General features: G+C 38.3%; 2 protein-coding genes across 5 annotated transcripts in view; one reads left to right on the top strand and one right to left on the bottom strand.

Annotated features, from left to right (window-relative positions):
• LOC138363714 (golgin subfamily A member 6-like protein 25) overlaps positions 1 to 2,459 on the bottom strand; it is a 19,456-nt gene extending 16,997 nt beyond the window's left edge. Inside the window, exon 1 of the mRNA XM_069323103.1 lies at positions 2,445 to 2,459. Coding sequence (XP_069179204.1) covers positions 2,445 to 2,459 — 15 coding nt within the window. The remainder of the gene's footprint in view (positions 1 to 2,444) is intronic.
• Positions 2,460 to 7,014: 4,555 nt separating this feature from the next.
• Positions 7,015 to 19,290, top strand: part of LOC123758423 (uncharacterized) — a 188,117-nt gene continuing 175,841 nt past the window's right edge. For 2 of the 4 annotated variants that reach the window (XM_045742828.2, XM_045742819.2), the window contains exons 1-2: positions 7,157 to 8,401; positions 8,519 to 8,639. The gene's annotated coding sequence lies outside the window, so the exon portion shown is untranslated. Of the gene's footprint in view, positions 8,402 to 8,518; positions 8,640 to 19,290 lie in introns of all 4 variants that reach the window. The other 2 variants (XM_069322811.1, XM_069322812.1) reach the window with 2 other exon arrangements.

The raw sequence follows: 19,290 nt of genomic DNA, 5'->3' as shown, positions 1-19,290 counted from the left end.
TATAATATAATGTTTCCATGATTCAGTGCTTACCTCTTGTGAAAATTGCTTAGAGTTGTTTAGTCAGAGTTGATTTGTTTTTTGTATTGAGGCTGGTATTTTCTAAATTGATTCCATGTACAGTATGTCTAACCATCCTGTGAGATGGGAGTATTAGATAAACTTATAGCTAGTTTTTTATCTACACTGTGTAATATTCCATATAGAATAGGGTAGCAGCACATTGCTGTGTATACCTAATCTTCTTAATAAAAAAAATCAGTAATAAAGATTTTAAATTATAGTTTGTATTATTACAAATACAGTACTGTATTATCCTTATTAAATCATGTTGACCATGGATCATTAAGATCTCATGTTGATATGTAATACAAGTCATATTTCTTTTGAACTGCTAATCCATGCTAATCATTCATTAAATTGTGCATTATGTCTCAATTTTTCACTTCCTTGGATATACTGTACAGTACAAAAAGATAGGAAAAAATAAACCAGTAATATTTCTTTCATTATATTTTTCATTTAAATAACTGCATCAATATTTTTACAGCTGACAGGATTTGTTTTCCCATACAGGTGCATTATTTGTTAAAAAAATTTGGTTTATTGTTACACACAATGGTGCTACATAGCCTTCCCAGCTTGGTGCCTTCTTTTAATACTTACTGATTAAAAAATAAATAATAAATACATTTTATTCAGGAAAAGTACATACAGTTGATTTACAAACATAATGTTGGATTTATAGGCAGAGCTAGTACATACAATACCTAAAGCCACTAATACTCTAGCATTTCGGGCAAGGTGTGGGGGGAAAAAAACAGACTAAAACTTAATAGTAATCGGGATTAGGTATAAATTGTGTTGAAAGAAGGAATAAAAAATACAAAAAGGGGGTTAACATAGCATAAATCAGCAATTGCACATGTTGGTGAACAGCGTTGTTTAAAAAATAGCAAGACATGGGTTGACATTTAGGAGGTAAGTTAGGTTACATGGAGTTAATTAGGCAGTACTTGGTTTAACTCTTAAACTGGTGGAGAGAGGTACAGCCGTTGACATGATTCGGGAGGTCATTCCACATTCTGGGTCCCTTGATTTGTAGAGCACTTCTAGTTTGGTTACACACAGCCAAATTGAGTAACAGGAAGAGGTCTTGGACACAAATTTGTTCCATGCTAAATGTAGAGGAATCAGCTGAGTATTCCTCAAATAAAATAAGTTGCCTCAGCTTATAAGGTAAATAAAATAAGCATTTCTCAAATAAGTAGCTGCCTCACTGCTACATAGCCTTCCCGGCATGGTGCCTTCTTTTGATAATTACTTGTTCCACACCCAAATTGTATAACAGGAAGAGGTCTTGGACCCCTACTTCCCTCTCTTTTTTAATAATCTATATAGTCATAATTATAGCTTTAAGTATTCAATGAATAAAGTTTTTGACATTTTTACCCTTTTCCTTACCTAACATCATTTGTGCAGCATATTTTTATTTTATGTCTCACCCAGATTTAATTTAAAAATAAAACCAAACTAAATAAATTAGAAATGGGTATGTATAGCTAAGGTACACCCTTACTACTAGGTGAACAGGGGCATTTGGTGATAGTAAATGATCCCATCAGGCAGGGCTCATCACCTTCTCTCATATTTCATGTTCACCAGTGTTTATTTACTTAATAACTACTGGTATAATATCTTGCTATTATAAAACTAATTCTATTATCATCAAACACATATTTACTTCAAGTTTCAAGCAGAGAATGCATATATAACTAACACGAAGGATTACTCTCCACTAGATTCACCAGCTATAATGTTTTGGTCATGTTCCAATATCATAAATCGATCCCAGTGTTATGTAGTAGAGAAAAAATGACTTATATCCAGTTTACGTAAAGCTACGAGTGGTCGAAACCACACTTAAATCCCAGAATGAACTTACGAAGATTTTTCCACTTAGGGTAGCTCTTTGAATACGGACGTAGCCGCCACGAAGGCGCTAAGAAGGAATTCGTTCTTAGCTAAGAGGAAAAACCTTCGTAAGTACCTTCCTGAATCCGGCCCCTGGGTTCAATCCCAGGCGCTGGCGAGAAACAATGGGCAGAGTTTCTTTCACCCTATGCCCCTGTTACCTAGCAGTAAAATAGGTACCTGCGTGTTAGTCAGCTGTCACGGGCTGCTTCCTGGGGGTGGAGGCCTGGTCGAGGACCAGGCCGCGGGGACACTAAAGCCCCGAAATCATCTCAAGATAACTTCAAGATAGGCTAGACTCAGTCAGGTTAAGTTGGATTGACTCGGATTAGGTTGGGGAGTTATATTCATGTTCACGAATTAAATGTTCATTTAATGAATTCAATAATTTAGTGAATTAATTTCATTCATAATTATTGTCGGAAAATCCGACACCATTTAATATATCATACAGATAATAGCTGTATTACCAACAAGTTACCCATAGAAAACGTAACTTGTAGTGGAATTACCGTCTAAGAAAACGGGATATCATCACCACATACTATTATAATTCACCAGCTATTCTGCTGGGAATTATTCTTAAATACATGTCTTTGGACTTTACCATCATAAAAACATCTTATATAAATTAACTTAATTATGAATATTAAAGTAGAGTAAATGTGACCCTTCTATCACTTTCTGAAATCTGGACAAAGTAGGCCAGGCGTCAGTGGGGAAGGAGGGCAGCCATTGTTGTTTTTGAGACCAGAGGCTCACACGGGAGCAAATTCGGCTCCTGTTAAATTTACTTGGACGTAGTGTTATGGAACCCAAAGGTGTACCATTGTCAACACGCTGTCTACAAATACAAGTTAAGTGTCTATCCGAAACCCGTTTATCATTCATTTATGGCCATTAATGTCAGGATATAGGGTTAGCCGGTTAGAACGCGAAATCGCCTCATACTAAAGGTAATTAAGCCAGGTCTTTAATGTTCCATGTACTGTATAGTGTTTTCTCTGATATAGCTTGTCATATATAGGATTCTGGCTTCACAGCTAGCGCACTTTTGACAGGTCAAGACGAGGATGCAAGATTATGTGCACCAGTTACTGGGTGATAGAAGCTACCTCAAAGAGGATAATTTGGTGTCTACACTCTAGTTATACCTGGTGGACTAACCTGCTGTACTATAAGAGAAGGAACCTCATCAATGTATGTAGCTATTACTGTAATTTGATTGGCTGCATATGTGTAATATAAACCCCCCCTAATGTGTAGAGGATCGATTTGTGAGATTATGAGATTATTGCAGAAATACAGTCCACTTATCATTATACAAATTGCTATCGAAGTATACAAATTAACGTAAATATAAATTCATATAAATTAAATAAATATAAATCTCACAGGTCGGTTCCCACATTATTTGGTCATCTTCGAACCGGATGACGGATTATTTGATCCTATGAACCCACATTTGGTCATCTTAGTACCGGATGAACCAGTTAACCAGTGGATTCATTAAATATACTAGTGCAGTGTTATTTAAACAAAGCCAGCAGTCAAGACGGCAGCGTAGCCTCGAGGGAGCTCAGGAGCCTCCCTCAGCCCAGTTCAGCTTCGTCAGCGGTTTCATGCACACCCACAGATATTTGGTGGCGTGTTATTTCGTGAAATGACAGCGCTAATATAGAATCCAGCCAAATTAGTGACTGTGTCTTCGCGAGATTGTTCACGGATTTCGTGGTGTTACATTTCGCGAGAGATTATCTACGAATTTTGTGGACTTTATTTCGCGAGGTCACTAATAATATTTAATACTTCTAGATAATATTAGAAGTTTCATAGAGGCTAATTAAGAGGCTATTAACAATAATTGTGTATATTATTTCTCCAAAATAGAGAATTATTTAATATATATTGCACTAGTGATCACAGTATAATATTTACTAATTGCCAACCCACAACAGGGTAGGATATTACCATTGACTAGTTGAACTATTATTGTTCATCCTAGTCCCATTATTACCATAGTCAGTTGTACTATATTGAACAACCTAACACCATTAATGAATGGTCCAGACCCTATTTTGGGTGTAATTTTTATCAACTCGAGTTGAGTTGTATATATAATAATTTACTTATGATCATTACACCTTTGAGTGATTAATTAGTGTCTCTACCATCCTAGGGTGATATAGAAGAGCTAACCTAAAGGTACTTCCAGTGACACTGGTTTATCACTCAAATCATTAGTGTGGATGATTGTATATATATAATGTGTATTAATTTTAAGTGCTAACCTCTAGTAGAGGTAGGATTATTGCCTAGTGAGTTCAGAATTTACCCTAGGCTACCATTAGTGTTTGTTCAGTATTATGAGCAGCCCAAGTACAAGCCCCACAAGGCTTCACCAACTAGCCAGTATGGATAATGCAGGGAGAATGAAAAGAACCCTTGCAGGTCTTAAAGGCCACTTAACAAGACAGATCAAGAAATGTGAAGATTTGTCACAACAATCTCAAGTTGATTATGCTGACCTGGAAAGCTATTATCAAGCAGCTGCAGGTAAATTTAAGCAAATCAAATGCCAAATGGCTGTCCTTGTGGGGACAGACTACTACCATCAATTCATCGGTAGCCCTACTAAATATCAGGGTATAACCATGTTAAACTCTGCAGGAGGTAAATTAATCTCAGGCCCAGTAACAAGCCTGAGGAGACCTATGCCTGCAGATAAACAATACCAGTAGAAATCTAAATTTGTCAGCTGATTATATTTCTCCAGTAGCATTATACTAAGGAGATTACAGCTGACTATACCAACAGAGGTTGATGTTAGTATCATCATTTAAAGCTGAAGATGAGTTCATGAGGCCTCAGTGGCAAATCAGTGAACAGTAGCCTAAAACAGCTACAAGTCACTGCGACCAATGTCACTGAACCCACTGCAGTCTCAGAACCATACTTTACTTTAATGATGAGCTATTCAATCTTCTGAATCAATTAACTAAATTAAACCCCAATAAATCTGATGACTGATTTGATACATTTATTATTTAATCAAGATGTATTCCATGGGCCTCAGTGTTTATATATCAGTGACCAGTTACCTGAAGAAACTTCAAGTTATATCTAATGTCACTGATCTCACTGCAGTCCCTGAATCATACTTGACTGTAGTACTTGATCACATCCAGTCTTCTGGGTTAAATAATATGTAATAAGGCTTGAATATTAGCCTTTCAAGAGTTGACAGGGAAATGAAATTGCATTAGACTTCTAACCCCTGCAACTCTAGTACGGGACATCCGTCCTGTACGAACAGACACACAAATGTGTGATTACTAACTACTAACATCAAATTAATCAAATAATTTGAAGGAGGAGTATCGGTGTTCGTCTGTTCTAAAGAGGACTTCGACCCGTGAGCAGCCCCCTGGGGAATTATGTCGGAAAATCCGACACCATTTAATATATCATACAGATAATAGCTGTATTACCAACAAGTTACCCATAGAAAACGTAACTTGTAGTGGAATTACCGTCTAAGAAAACGGGATATCATCACCACATACTATTATAATTCACCAGCTATTCTGCTGGGAATTATTCTTAAATACATGTCTTTGGACTTTACCATCATAAAAACATCTTATATAAATTAACTTAATTATGAATATTAAAGTAGAGTAAATGTGACCCTTCTATCACTTTCTGAAATCTGGACAAAGTAGGCCAGGCGTCAGTGGGGAAGGAGGGCAGCCATTGTTGTTTATTGAGACCAGAGGCTCACACGGGAGCAAATTCGGCTCCTGTTAAATTTACTTGGACGTAGTGTTATGGAACCCAAAGGTGTACCATTGTCAACACGCTGTCTACAAATACAAGTTAAGTGTCTATCCGAAACCCGTTTATCATTCATTTATGGCCATTAATGTCAGGATATAGGGTTAGCCGGTTAGAACGCGAAATCGCCTCATACTAAAGGTAATTAAGCCAGGTCTTTAATGTTCCATGTACTGTATAGTGTTTTCTCTGATATAGCTTGTCATATATAGGATTCTGGCTTCACAGCTAGCGCACTTTTGACAGGTCAAGACGAGGATGCAAGATTATGTGCACCAGTTACTGGGTGATAGAAGCTACCTCAAAGAGGATAATTTGGTGTCTACACTCTAGTTATACCTGGTGGACTAACCTGCTGTACTATAAGAGAAGGAACCTCATCAATGTATGTAGCTATTACTGTAATTTGATTGGCTGCATATGTGTAATATAAACCCCCCCTAATGTGTAGAGGATCGATTTGTGAGATTATGAGATTATTGCAGAAATACAGTCCACTTATCATTATACAAATTGCTATCGAAGTATACAAATTAACGTAAATATAAATTCATATAAATTAAATAAATATAAATCTCACAGGTCGGTTCCCACAATTATTTCAATGAACTCATTTAATTTATAATTGTTTCAATTAATTAATTTAATTTATAATTATTTCAATGAATTCATTTAATTCATAATTAATTCAATTAATTTAATTTGATGAGGTCTTAGACCCTATTCTGGCTTGACGCGCCAAATTGGTAATGAGACTATTAACCCGATCATTGTACTTAACACAATAGATGTGAAATAGACCTTTGCCTATTGATAGTTACAATGTGATAACTCCTACTATATCATTGCTGCTACTGGCCTTATTTGTTATCATATTACTACCTACATCCTTACAGTGTTATTAAAGTACATGGTGTATCTTTTCCTAGGATGTTTAAAGGAAATTCGAGAGCCTAATCAACTCCTTTAATTCTATGTTCTAAATTTTGTTATGACTATGTGCTTGCTCTAATTAAAAATGAGCCGTATTAATAAACACTGAAGTATAATAAAGTATAAAGTTTATGTTTTCTTTACATCGGCATCGAGAGGTTAGGTGGGTTACTTGGGTTCGTATGTTTCTGGTTAGGCAAAACAGTTTCATTTTTTACCTTAGATTAGTTAATTTATTATGCACCCCATACCTATCCTGTGAGCGGTAGTGGAAAGGGTTACAGAGGCACATAATGGGCTCAGGGACTGAACCCCACAATTCATTTAGCTAAGCAAGTTACAATCTTGATGAGCTAGTTACAAAATTCAATATAAGTCGTCACATCAACAATGGGTTCGAGATCGACCACAAGTACAGGTTCTAAATCAAGCAACTGACATATGTGGAGAGCTAGTGTCACAATTGATATGTTTGTCCTGCACACCGCCCCCCATCCAGTGGGCAGCGGTGGATAGGTTACAATCACTCTTAGTTACTACCTACAGTTAGCAAACTGGGAATATTTGGCTAAAATTTCTGGTAGCAGATCATTTTGAATGAAATATTTACAATTTTTTTTTATTTATTTATATATTCAAGACGGCACATTCGGTTTGTGAGTTCGTTACGTTCTAGCAAAGCCACTGACATGCATAGCGTTTCGGGCAGGTTCCTATTCTAACATATAACTTAACATTCTAACCTTATAATCTTAATCTAACAAATCTCTTCATTTGTTATAGAATTATCTCTGAATTCACGTATCTTTTCGCACCCCATCACATAGTGACGGAGGGGTGGCAAACGGAGAGAATAGGCTATGAAGTGGTGAACATCAACTCCAAACATAAAGGCCAAGCGGAAATCCCCTTTCATCAACGGAAACTGGCGGGCAGAGCTCAGTGTTGTATCAGCTGTCAACGTCCCCACGCGCCCTCTGTTGACGCCCACGACTGGCTTCTGTTCACGCCCACGGCTGGCTGCTGTTGATGCCCACGACTGGCTTCTGTTGACGCCCACGGCTGGCTTCTGTTGACGCCCACGGCTGGCTTCTGTTGACACCCACGGCTGGCTTCTGTTGACGCCCACGGCTGGCTTCTGTTGACACCCACGGCTAGCTTCTCTTGACGTCCACGACTGGCTTCTGTTCACGCCCACGGCTGGCTTCTGTTGACGCCCACGCCTGGCCACTGTTGACGCCCACGCCTGGCCACTGTTGACGCCCACGTCTGGCCACTGTTGACGTCCACGCCTGGCCACTGTTGACGCCCACGCCTGGCCACTGTTGACGCCCACGTCTGGCCACTGTTGACGTCCACGCCTGGCCACTGTTGACGCCCACGCCTGGCCACTGTTGACGCCCACGTCTGGCCACTGTTGACGTCCACGGCTGGCTTCTGTTGACGTCCACGCCTGGCCACTGTTGACGTCCACGCCTGGCCACTGTTGACGCCCACGTCTGGCCACTGTTGACGTCCACGCCTGGCCACTGTTGACGCCCACACCTGGCCACTGTTGACGCCCACACCTTTCATGTTCATGCCCAGTCCCAGCCTCATTTGACACACGACTGGCCTCTGATCAATTACTGTTGCAGTGAACGTCTGGGAAGTCCCAGTGGGTAATAGTGTATGAGTATGTGTGATCTAATTGATACAATACTTGTTTATATAATAATAACCAAAATGAGCCTTCCCCCATACACCTACTAACAGCCTATTAACCCCCGTACAGAGTAGTAGCCCCTACCATGAGGGGCCGGAAGGCTAGTACTCCTGTTGGCCCCTCGCCTGAAGAACGACTCCAACGGCTCAATGAAGCTCTCAGCGCCATACAAACTGATGACGTCCGCACTGTGAGTACTCGTCTCTCGAACAGTACATCGTATTTGAACGTATAATTAATTCCTCTAAGGCCAAAAACTGGTATACTAAAAATCATAGCGGCTGCCAAAATTGACGTGATGCCCCGTTTTCTATTCGTGGTTCCTTGGTTGGGTTAGGTTCGGGTAATTTAGTACCTCAATTTTCACTCGAATGAGCACTAAGGCTAAAAAAATGCCTTAATAGAAAATGGAAGCGTCTCGCAAAAGTGAAGTACTATCACGTTTTCTGTTTTGGGTTCTCTGGCTTAGTCTGTTGAGTTAGGAAACGACGGTTTAAATTAAGTTTTCATGACGTTTTGAAACCTTAGGAGAACTTGCTGCCCTCCTAACCTACCAGAGGAATCAAAACTTGCTGATTTAGTTCCATTTCAGTTGGAAAATAAATTTCCATTTCTGGCCGCAGCGCATACGAGCGAAAACCGAGGATATTTGTAAAGGATAGGTTGGGCACTCAGCAGTAACTCGAACCACAAGCATATCTCACCAATATGCTGGTGATCCGAGTTACTGAGTGACCTGAGGCACTGTAATTGACCGACATGGACCACAAGGCCAATATGGCTGTGTTAATATTGATCTTATCACTGCTACACGAGCTGTCAAGATATCCTCGACATGGGTGATTATTGTTCTATTTCCTAACATGTTGAATAATTAATGGTCGAAGATAATTTTAGGTTGTACTTTCCCAGGGAGAGATACCATAGGTGAGATATGGCTAGATAAGTGAATAATACACTGTAACCAGGGAAGAGCGAGATACTTAGTATCGGATTTTAGAGAGGATGTCTAGAGGTTTATAAATTTCTGTTGCTATTGTTTGTATATGGTAATTTAGTCAGCTAAATTGTCAATGAAAACACCAAGAAAGTTTCCATTTACTCTGCTCCCAATTTAGGTGTTGTTAATTCCCAGTTTAATTTGATTGGTTGACATGTTTCAAAACAATATGTGATAAAAAAAATTTCAATATTAAGTAGACTGTAGAGATTTTCAGTCTCAGTAGACTGACAGACGTTATCATATCCCGAGTAATAATAATAATAATAATAATAATAATAATAATAATAATAATAATAATAATAATAATAATAATAATAATAATAATAATAATAATAATAATAATAATAATTTATTCACAAGAAAGTACAATGGGTTTGTGAGACTACATAAGATTGGCATTTTTACATTCTAGCAAAACCACTAACACGCATAGTGTTTCGTGCAGGTCCTTAATCTAACATATCAGGTAAGATGGAAAGGTACATTGTAGCAACATTTTATATCAACGTATAACTACACAATATACTGACAGCTGTGATTACACTGGTGAAGATATATGTCTTAAGCATTAATATTGGGGAAGTGGGTAGTACAGGATACAGTGTGAGTTTGAAGCACAAGGTAGAAAACTATGGAGATGAAATTAGGTACTCTTTGATTTTACTTTTGAATAGGGCATAGGTTGGAGAATTGTTTAATGCAGCAGGGAGTGAGTTCCAAAGACTGGGGTCCTTTTATTTGCATGGTGTGTTTGCACAAATTTAGTTTGACTCTGGGGGACATCAAAAAGATATTTATTTCTGGTGTGGTGTTCATTGGTTTTATTAGACTTATCAAGGGGATGTTTCAGATCAAGATACAGTGGAACAAGATTTAGGAACAGTACCTGTAAATAGCACCTGAGAATGTGTGGAGTGAGTGTAAGTTTAGCATGTTCAGGGACTTGAAATGAGGGGCTGTGTGTTGTCTGAAGACAGAGTTTGTTATAGTTCTGATAACAGACTTTTGCTGAGTGATGATGGGCTTAAGGTAATTTGCAGTGGCTGTACCACATGCACAGATACTGTATGTAAGATAAGAATAGATTAGTGCGTAGTATAATGAGAGGAGAGCAGAGTGGGGAACATAATAATTGATTTTAGAAAGTATACCGACCGTTTTTTAGACTTTTTTGGCTATGTGTTGTATGTGGGTGGTGAAGATGAGTCTCTTGTCTATGTATGGACCAAGAAACATTCCATCCTTTTTATTGCTGATGTTAACATTGTCTATCTGAAGCTGAATTGAATTTGTTGATTTGTTTCCAAATAAGATGTAGTAGGTCTTCTCTATGTTTAGTGTTAGTTTCTTGGTTGACATCCATAAGTAGACTTTTTAAATTTATTATTTACAACATTTAGAGTGTGTGGGTTGGGGTCTGAGTAGATGAGGGTAGTATCGTCAGCAAATATATATATATATATATATATATATATATATATATATATATATATATATATATATATATATATATATATATATATATATATATATATATATATATATATATATATATAAAAGTTTGTGAGGGTACCACCTTTGGTGCCAATGTGGGGATCCATAGCCTCGGAGAAGAAAATAAAAAGTATTCAGAGGAGACCTTGTGGTTTCTCACTGAACACTAATATTATCTTCTCCTACCACCCCCATTCTTTTGTATGTACACATATATATTTACTTTATTTGAACTTTGTTATATATATATATATATATATATATTAGTATATATATTAGTATATTTTGGTAGCAGTCTTTCCTGTAGACATATATTATTAAATATGACCGAAAAAGTAAGATTAATAATTCTAACACGAATTTTCTCTATGTTTCTTATATTTCTTTTCACTGTTGATGGTAACTGAAAAATCAATTCTCCAAAATTCATTTTTATTTCTAGTCTGACGCAACACTTGAACGCGTTTCGTAAAACTTATTACATTTTCAAAGACTTTAGTTTACACACACACAACTATAACTGAACAGAGTTCAAAAAGCTTCGATTTTATACCTGCATTTGGGTGAGGTGATATGTTACAACAGTTTTGGATTTCACCCCCCCCCCACTCCAATTGGGACAAATTTGGGTTAAATTTGGGTTATATTAAGCTAATGTGAAAATATATTCCTACTTTAATTCTTTAATATCCATAATTTGCCAGAATTTCAAGGGGGGGGGGGGTTATAGGCTAGGTTAAGGAAAATTTGATTATTTTATTATACAGATATGGCGAATCTTATCATGTTTCCTAAGAATATGTGTACAAATGGAGTTCAAATCCATTTATATGAGGTTGGGTTGTGTTTGAACTGATGTAGAGAAAAATGGCCATTAAACCCATAGTTAATAGAGGTTAGGTTGGGATGGGTTGGCTGTGTCCCAAGAATAAGATACCATATATGGAACCAAGATCTTGGTATCAGAGGTATGGGCAAGGGCAGTTGGGTTGATGCAAAAACATCACTTTCCCCCAAAAAAAGAAGGTGCAACAATTAACGTCAGGTCAAGGCAGGTTAGCTTCAGGGTTGTTGAGTCCATAACCAACATTGACAGGAATATTCGGCAAAGATCCACGCAGGTTAGGGTACAGGGCAGTTGGGTTAATATCCAAACAAACACTTTTCTAAGAATATAAAATACAATATTTAACAAAGATCCATAACAAACAAATAAAAAAACAGCCGAGAATATTGGACTGCATATTGAAAAAATGCGCCTTAAATTTGCAGTATATGGAATGGGTGAAACTTGGGGGACAAATTGGGCACTGGCCGTGCTATAATACGTAAAATCGGGAAAATTTGGTAGAAAATGTCTTAAATTTGGATAAATTGGGGCAAATTAGGTAGAAATTGTCTTAAATTGTGATACATTTGGTTAAATTTGGTCTTAGCCATGTTAGGGTTAGGTCTGGTTTTAGGTAGGATTGATGTATATAAACGCATCTGTATATTGGAAATGGCTCGTCGGACCCTGCATTATCACTATGAAATGGTCTATGGGAATGGAGTATGACATCGACCACTGGGTATTGGATACTGGAAATACACATAAAAGTTATATGGAATGGGTGAAACTTGGACAAACTGAGGCTTTGGCTGTGCTATGATAAGGTGAACTATGGTAAAATTTGGAGGAAATTGGATAAAATTGTGGCAAATTAGGTGGAAATTATCTTAAATTGGGGAAAAATTTGGTTAAATTTGGCCTTAGCCATATTGGGCTAGGTCTGCTTTTGGTAGGTTTGATGATATATAAACACACATCTGGAACATGGAAATGGCTGGATGAACACTGCACTATTACTATGAAATGGTCTTTGGGAATAGGCTATGACATTGGGGGCGACCAGATATTGAAGATGCGCATTAAATTTAATTGGGATAGGTGAAACTTGGTCAAATTGGGGCTTTGGTTGTGCTATGAAATGGTAAACTCGGGTAAATTTATCGGGAATTGGATTAAATTAGAATAAATTGGATCAAATTAGGTGGAAATTGGATTAAATTGGGATAAATTTGGCCTTAGCTGTGTGTTAGGTTAGGTCTGGTTTCGTAGGATTGAAGATATATAAACACATCTGGATATTTGGAAATAGCTGGATGAACACTGCACTATTACTATGAAATGGTCTTTGAGAATAGGCTATGACATTGGGGGCGACCAGATATTGAAAATGCGCATTAAATTTATATGGGATAGGTGAAACTTGGTCAAATTAGGCTTTGGTTATGCTATGAAACGGACAAACTCCAGTAAATTTAGTGGAAATTGGATTAAGTTAGGATAAATTGGGGCAAAATTAGGTGGAAATTGGATTAAATTGGGATAAATTGTCATAAATTAGGTGGAAATTGTCGTAAATTGGGATACATTTGGGTAAATTTGGCCTTGGCTGCATTAGGATAGGACTGGTTTCCTAGGAGTGATGATATATAAGCACATCTGGATATTTGAAAATAGCTGGAAGGACAATGCGTTATTACTATGAAATAGTCTTGGGAATAGGGCGTGACATGGGGCAACTGGATATTGGATTTTGAAAATGCACATTAAATTTGTATGGGATAGGTGAAACTTGGGTGAAATGGGCTTTGGCTGTGATATGATTTGGCATATTTTTCCCTATATTTAATAAGGAATTGTCATTAATTGGGATGAAATTAGGTAGATGGCCACAGCACTAACACTATGAAATGGTCTTGGGAATGGGGAGTATGTGGTGGCTGGATACTGGGCATTGGAAATGAACGTTATTTTTAGATGAGATAGAGAAAACTCGGGTGAATTGGGCTTTGGCTTGAACAAATCAGGCCTATTCCTGGGGTGGGTTTAGGGGTTTGGTTGGGGGGAGGGACAGTGAAATTTAGCTTTGGTTCTTATATGATTAGTTACATTTAAATTCAGTTTTAGTGTTTTGTTTAAAATTGGAGATAACTTTTGGTGGACTTGTATTTAAACTGGAGTAAATTTAAATAAATTTAGCTTGGGCTGTTTTTTTTTAAGCTTTGAGAAATTGGGCTTTTGGTTGTGCCATACACAACAAAATTTAGGTAAAATTGGTAGAAATTGTCTTTAATTTGATGAAATTACCTGGAAGGGTGCAGCACTAACTCTTATGAAATGGTCTTGGGGATGTTGTATAATATGCGTTGGCTGTATATTGGGTATTGGAAATGCACTTTAAATTTAGATGGGATAGGGAAAGTTTCGGGGTGTATATTGGGCTTTGGTTGTGCTATGACACAGCGAACTCCCTGAATATAATATATTTTAGCTGAAAATAAAAGGGATCTCCCGCATGTAGCGGGGAAAAGGGTTCGAGAGCCGCATAATTGGTTTGGAAACTGAACCCTACATATTGTTTAGCTATGCAAGTGACAATCTCTTGAAAGCTCGTTACGCGATTGTCACTGCTACATACACACATATATATGCACCCTAAGTGATTCAACAAGAGGCTTGCAACGGTCTCTATGCAAGGCATTTTTACATCTATGGCAAGTCCGCAGTTGCAGGTCTCACTCCACAACCGCCTAACCGGAGAGTCATGTACATCCTTCACCTACAGTAAGCAAATATTTTGGTTACTTTGCTAAGATTCCTGGCAGCGCATCATTATGAATGAAGTACTTGCGTATTTCTTTGAATCCATTGATGGTGTTATCTCTGAATTCTGCGAATTTTCTTTTTCGTATTCCATTATATAATGACGCAAAGTATGCGAATAGTTAAACTTGCTCAATGAATTTGTGTTAGCTTGCTAATGTAATTTATGGGGTTTGCATAAGTTTGTTGAGAATATAATTGAATGCTAGTTTAGTTTCATTTATTATGAATCCCATACCCATCTTGTGGGGCGGGTAGTGGGAAGGGTTACCATGGCAGGTAATGGACTCTGGCAATGAGCCCAATAATTCATTTTGGCTCAAGCAAGAAAACAAACAAAAAAATGGGTAAACGAAATTGCCAAAATTAATTTGTGCAAGTTTGCAAATGTGATTGTAAGTTTTTTTTTGCATAAGTTTGAGAATATATAATTGAATGTTAGTTTTAATTCATTTATTAATGCAGTCCCTATTCCCATCTTGCGGGCAATAGCGGAAAGAGCTGCAGCGATGTATAATGGGCCTCAGAGTCAGAACCTACACAATTTATTTAGCTAAAGCAAGTTTTTGCAATCTTAATGAGCTAGTTTTGAAAAATCCAATGGTCATTTGTCACACATCAACAATGGGGTACGAGAAAAAAGACCGCAAGTGCAGTTTCTAAATTAAAACCAAGACTGGGATATGTGGAGAGCTAGTGTCATAATTTATCTGTTTTCCTGCGCACCGCCGCCCATCCAGTAGGGGCTAAGCTGAGCAGTAGTAACATCTAGAAGTCTGCTGCTTTTATTGGATGATCCATATATGTGTACTGGCTCCTCTTGCATCATTGCATTAGTAGCCGTTAATAAATTAAACAACTAGCATATGTAAAGAGCTAGTCTAATAATTTATATGTTTTTATTTTTTATTTATCAGGCCCACTGCCCCTCTATCCAGCGGACTGCGGCTGGATGGGTTACAATTGAGCCAAAAACAGTTGGTCAGGGCGAGATACGGCTTCATTTAGAGGCTGATCTAACAATTTATGTTTTTATTTTTATCAGGCCCACTGCCCTTCTATCCAGCAGACTGCAGCTGGATGGGGTTACAATTGAGCCAAAAACAGTTGGTCAGGGCGAGATACGGCCTCATTTAGAGAAATTTACTATAGCCAAAAGCTTGAACGTCGGGAACTGAACGCGGGCCTGCACGAGAGTCGTTCTTGGCACTCAAATGTTTAGAGATTAAAATCTCTATAATTAGAGGGGGGGGGGGGGGGCAACTAGGATACCGCATCATTTAGTGAAATTTGCAATGTCCAATAGTTTGGACGTTGGGGAACCGAGCCAGAACTTGCACGAAGGTTGCTTTGCATCCAGTCCAAATGATGAAACATGTGGGAGAAAGAAAGATTTTCTCTGTGACGAAAAAAAAGCTTTAACGATGGGTACTCTAAATATTGAAAATCTCAACAACTTTATAGCACTTAAAAAATTCTTAAAGAACAATGTATTTCAGGAGTAAATCTTTGTCAATATTAATAATTTTATTATTTATTAAAAAAAGTAAGTGATAATTTTTAGACCAAAGCCTTCCAAACCTGGCTCATTAAAATTTTTTTTACGAAATCTCGTAAGTATTTATGCAATATTCAATATAAAACGATCATAATGTGCAATGGCATTTCATTTTTATAGAGGAAATTTATAAAGTAAATATAATACCAATGGGAAACTATTTCTATCTGACGTATTATTTTAAATAAATACAGTTGGCGAAAACATGTCTATTCCCGGGTGAGCTTCTGGAAGACTTTGGGGGATTTGTTCGAGGGCAAGAATGTGCAGGTTTTTTTTTTTGGGGGGGGGGGGCTCAGAGATTAGCCCTGATGATGATTTTTTCCAAGCTGCATTTAAAAAAAAAAGTTTGATTGGAATATTTGATGAACTTAAAGCTATTTGTTTAATTAGAGTGGTTAGCCCTGCTTACTAGCTCTTGTTAGCCCTTCTTACTAACTCTTGCTAGCCCTGCTTACTAACTCTTGCTAGCCCTTCTTACTAACTCTTGCTAGCCCTTCTTACTAACTCTTGCTAGCCCTGCTTACTAACTCATGCTAGCCCGGCTTACTAACTCATGCGAGCCCTCATGCTAGCCCTGCTTACTAAGTCATGCTAGCCCTGCTTACTAACTCATGCTAGCCCTGCTTACTAACTCATGCTAGCCCTGCTTACTAACTCATGCCAGCCCTGCTTACTAACTCATGCTAGCCCTGCTTACTAACTCATGCTAGCCCGGCTTACTAACTCATGGTAGCCCTGCTTACTAACTCATGCTAGCCCTGCTTACTAACTCATGCCAGCCCTGCTTACTAACTCATGCTAGCCCTGCTTACTAACTCATGCTAGCTGCCTTCTTACTTGCATGAATTCATCTTCACACTTTTCAAAAGGTGGAGGTCTAACATTTTCTGAAAACCTTTGCGCTAGATATATCACCATTGACATAAAAGGCAACTGATGGATTCGACTTATAAATTTTTACACATGATATCAAAACGCATTTCATAGTATCAGATAGTGCCAGTAGAAGCGTTACATGAAGTTATTGGGCCCCCACCACAATAGCTGTGAACTATTATGATGTTAAAAATGCAATATAATACAGAATATGAACAGATTTCTATTATATATTAAATTGCTTAAGCGACTCATCTATTTTCCTTTATGGTATATTTTCAAGTGTTAATTTAATGTTTGGAGTGTCAAACCCAACACAATATGGCTGAGGTCCCACTATTTAGCATTTTTTTGTATTCTATAAAATATCGCAGCTAATGTCACAGTTTTAAATGTTTATTACATAAGATATACATTTGATGCTATTTTTCATATTAAAATCTAATTAGAGGCCCGACAAATATATCTATAAACAGGTTAGAACCATACAAATGCAAGCATGCCTTAGTCACCAGTAATCGACTGAATTTCACAGAAAATGGAATCTTTACTTTGGCTACAGAAAACGGAGCAAAGCCGAGAGGGGATGACTGGAAAAAACAGTTTCCAACCTGATTCTTCTCGCACATAAACATGTCTTTCTTGACCTCATTTCAAATTATATAGAGTACTGAAAGCTCATTTTCCATAGCAAATATACTAAGGAACTCATTTTACGACTAGAACGCAAACTAGGACCCCTCATTCAGATTAAAAACACGAGAATTATTGACTGAACATTTACCCACCATCAAGCACACAGGACTCTTTAAAGCTATCTTAACTTCTTTAAAACCCTAATATGACCCCTCTCACATGCAGATCCTGTTCTATGGTTCGCCCTTCATGTCAATATACCCCACAGTATCATGCAAATTCAAGATAAGGCTTACTACACCTAAATATCCAACTTGGTCTTTGTAAGGAATCTTGACCCCCCTTGTATATGCTTGACCCCACTGGGGTAATCATAGGTAGGGGGTCCCTATTGCTGACGTCATGTCACGTGACACCCCCGCGACAAATAAGGAAAATTTCACCTGATTGGCCCATGACCCGGGACGGAAAGAGAATTTTTCTAGTCGACTCCTGATTGGTCAAAAAATCGCGCCCCGTTCTCTCCGCTCACCTCTGACCATTACAAAAAATGGAGCTGTGCCAAGGGCTCCCTATACTATTCAGTCATAGCATCATTAAAGTACTCCAAAAACTTCTATATTCGCTTTCAACTTTTTTTTTTTTGTTTTTTGTTTTTTTGAGAAATATACAAGAGTTGTTACATTCTTGTACAGCCACTAGTACGCGTAGCGTTTTGGGCAGGTCCCTGGAATACGATCCCCTGCCGCAAAGAATCGTTTTTTCATCCAAGTAAACATTTTACTGCTGCGTTAAACAGAGGCTACAGTTAAGGAATTGCGCCCAGTAAATCCTCCCCAGCCAGGATACGAACCCAACCCATGACATAGCGCTCGCGGAACGCCAGGCGAGTGTCTTACTACTACACCACGGAGACTGTTTTAAACCTGTTTTTTAATCTATTGAACATTCACCCTCTGATCCATTCATAAGTAGGGGCCCCCAAATTGATACCGTAGTACTCTGGTTACATCCCGGCCCAAATCGTGAATTTTTGCTCATGCAAAATACTCCAAAAACGTTTATATGCCTTTCACCAGTGTATTTTTTGGGGTTTAATCTATTGATCATTCATCCTCTGTACCTTTCATAAGTAGGGACCCCCTTCCTGATGCCCAATACTCATAATAAACATACGCGACAAATCGTAAAAAACAGGTTAGGATAGGGCACGAGTTGCTCAGGTACACCCTGGGTGGTGGGCCCCGGGGACCCCTGGGGGGAACGGACCACCACACCACCCCACCAGCCAGCCAGGTGCACGCCGACCGTGCCCTAACCCAACCACCTAAAATCAGTTTTTGGTCGAATCCGCCCGCCGGGGTCGCGTCGGCATGGAAGTGCCCAACCGTTTCTGAAAATTAATTCTCTATTTGTCTCCTTTTACACTACTCAAGTAGTGGGTTCTAGCTATTAGGTCACACACACACACACACACACACACACACACACACGGGCCGAAAGAGGCGGGCCGAAAGAGCAAAGCTCAACCCCCGTAAAAAAAACACAACTAGTAAACACACACACACACACACACACACACACACACACACACACACACACACACACACACACACACA

The sequence above is a fragment of the Procambarus clarkii genome, chromosome 11 (assembly GCF_040958095.1).
Source record: "Procambarus clarkii isolate CNS0578487 chromosome 11, FALCON_Pclarkii_2.0, whole genome shotgun sequence".
In the NCBI taxonomy this organism is placed as follows: Eukaryota; Metazoa; Arthropoda; class Malacostraca; order Decapoda; family Cambaridae; genus Procambarus; species Procambarus clarkii.
This window is presented reverse-complemented; position numbering and strand designations above follow the sequence as displayed.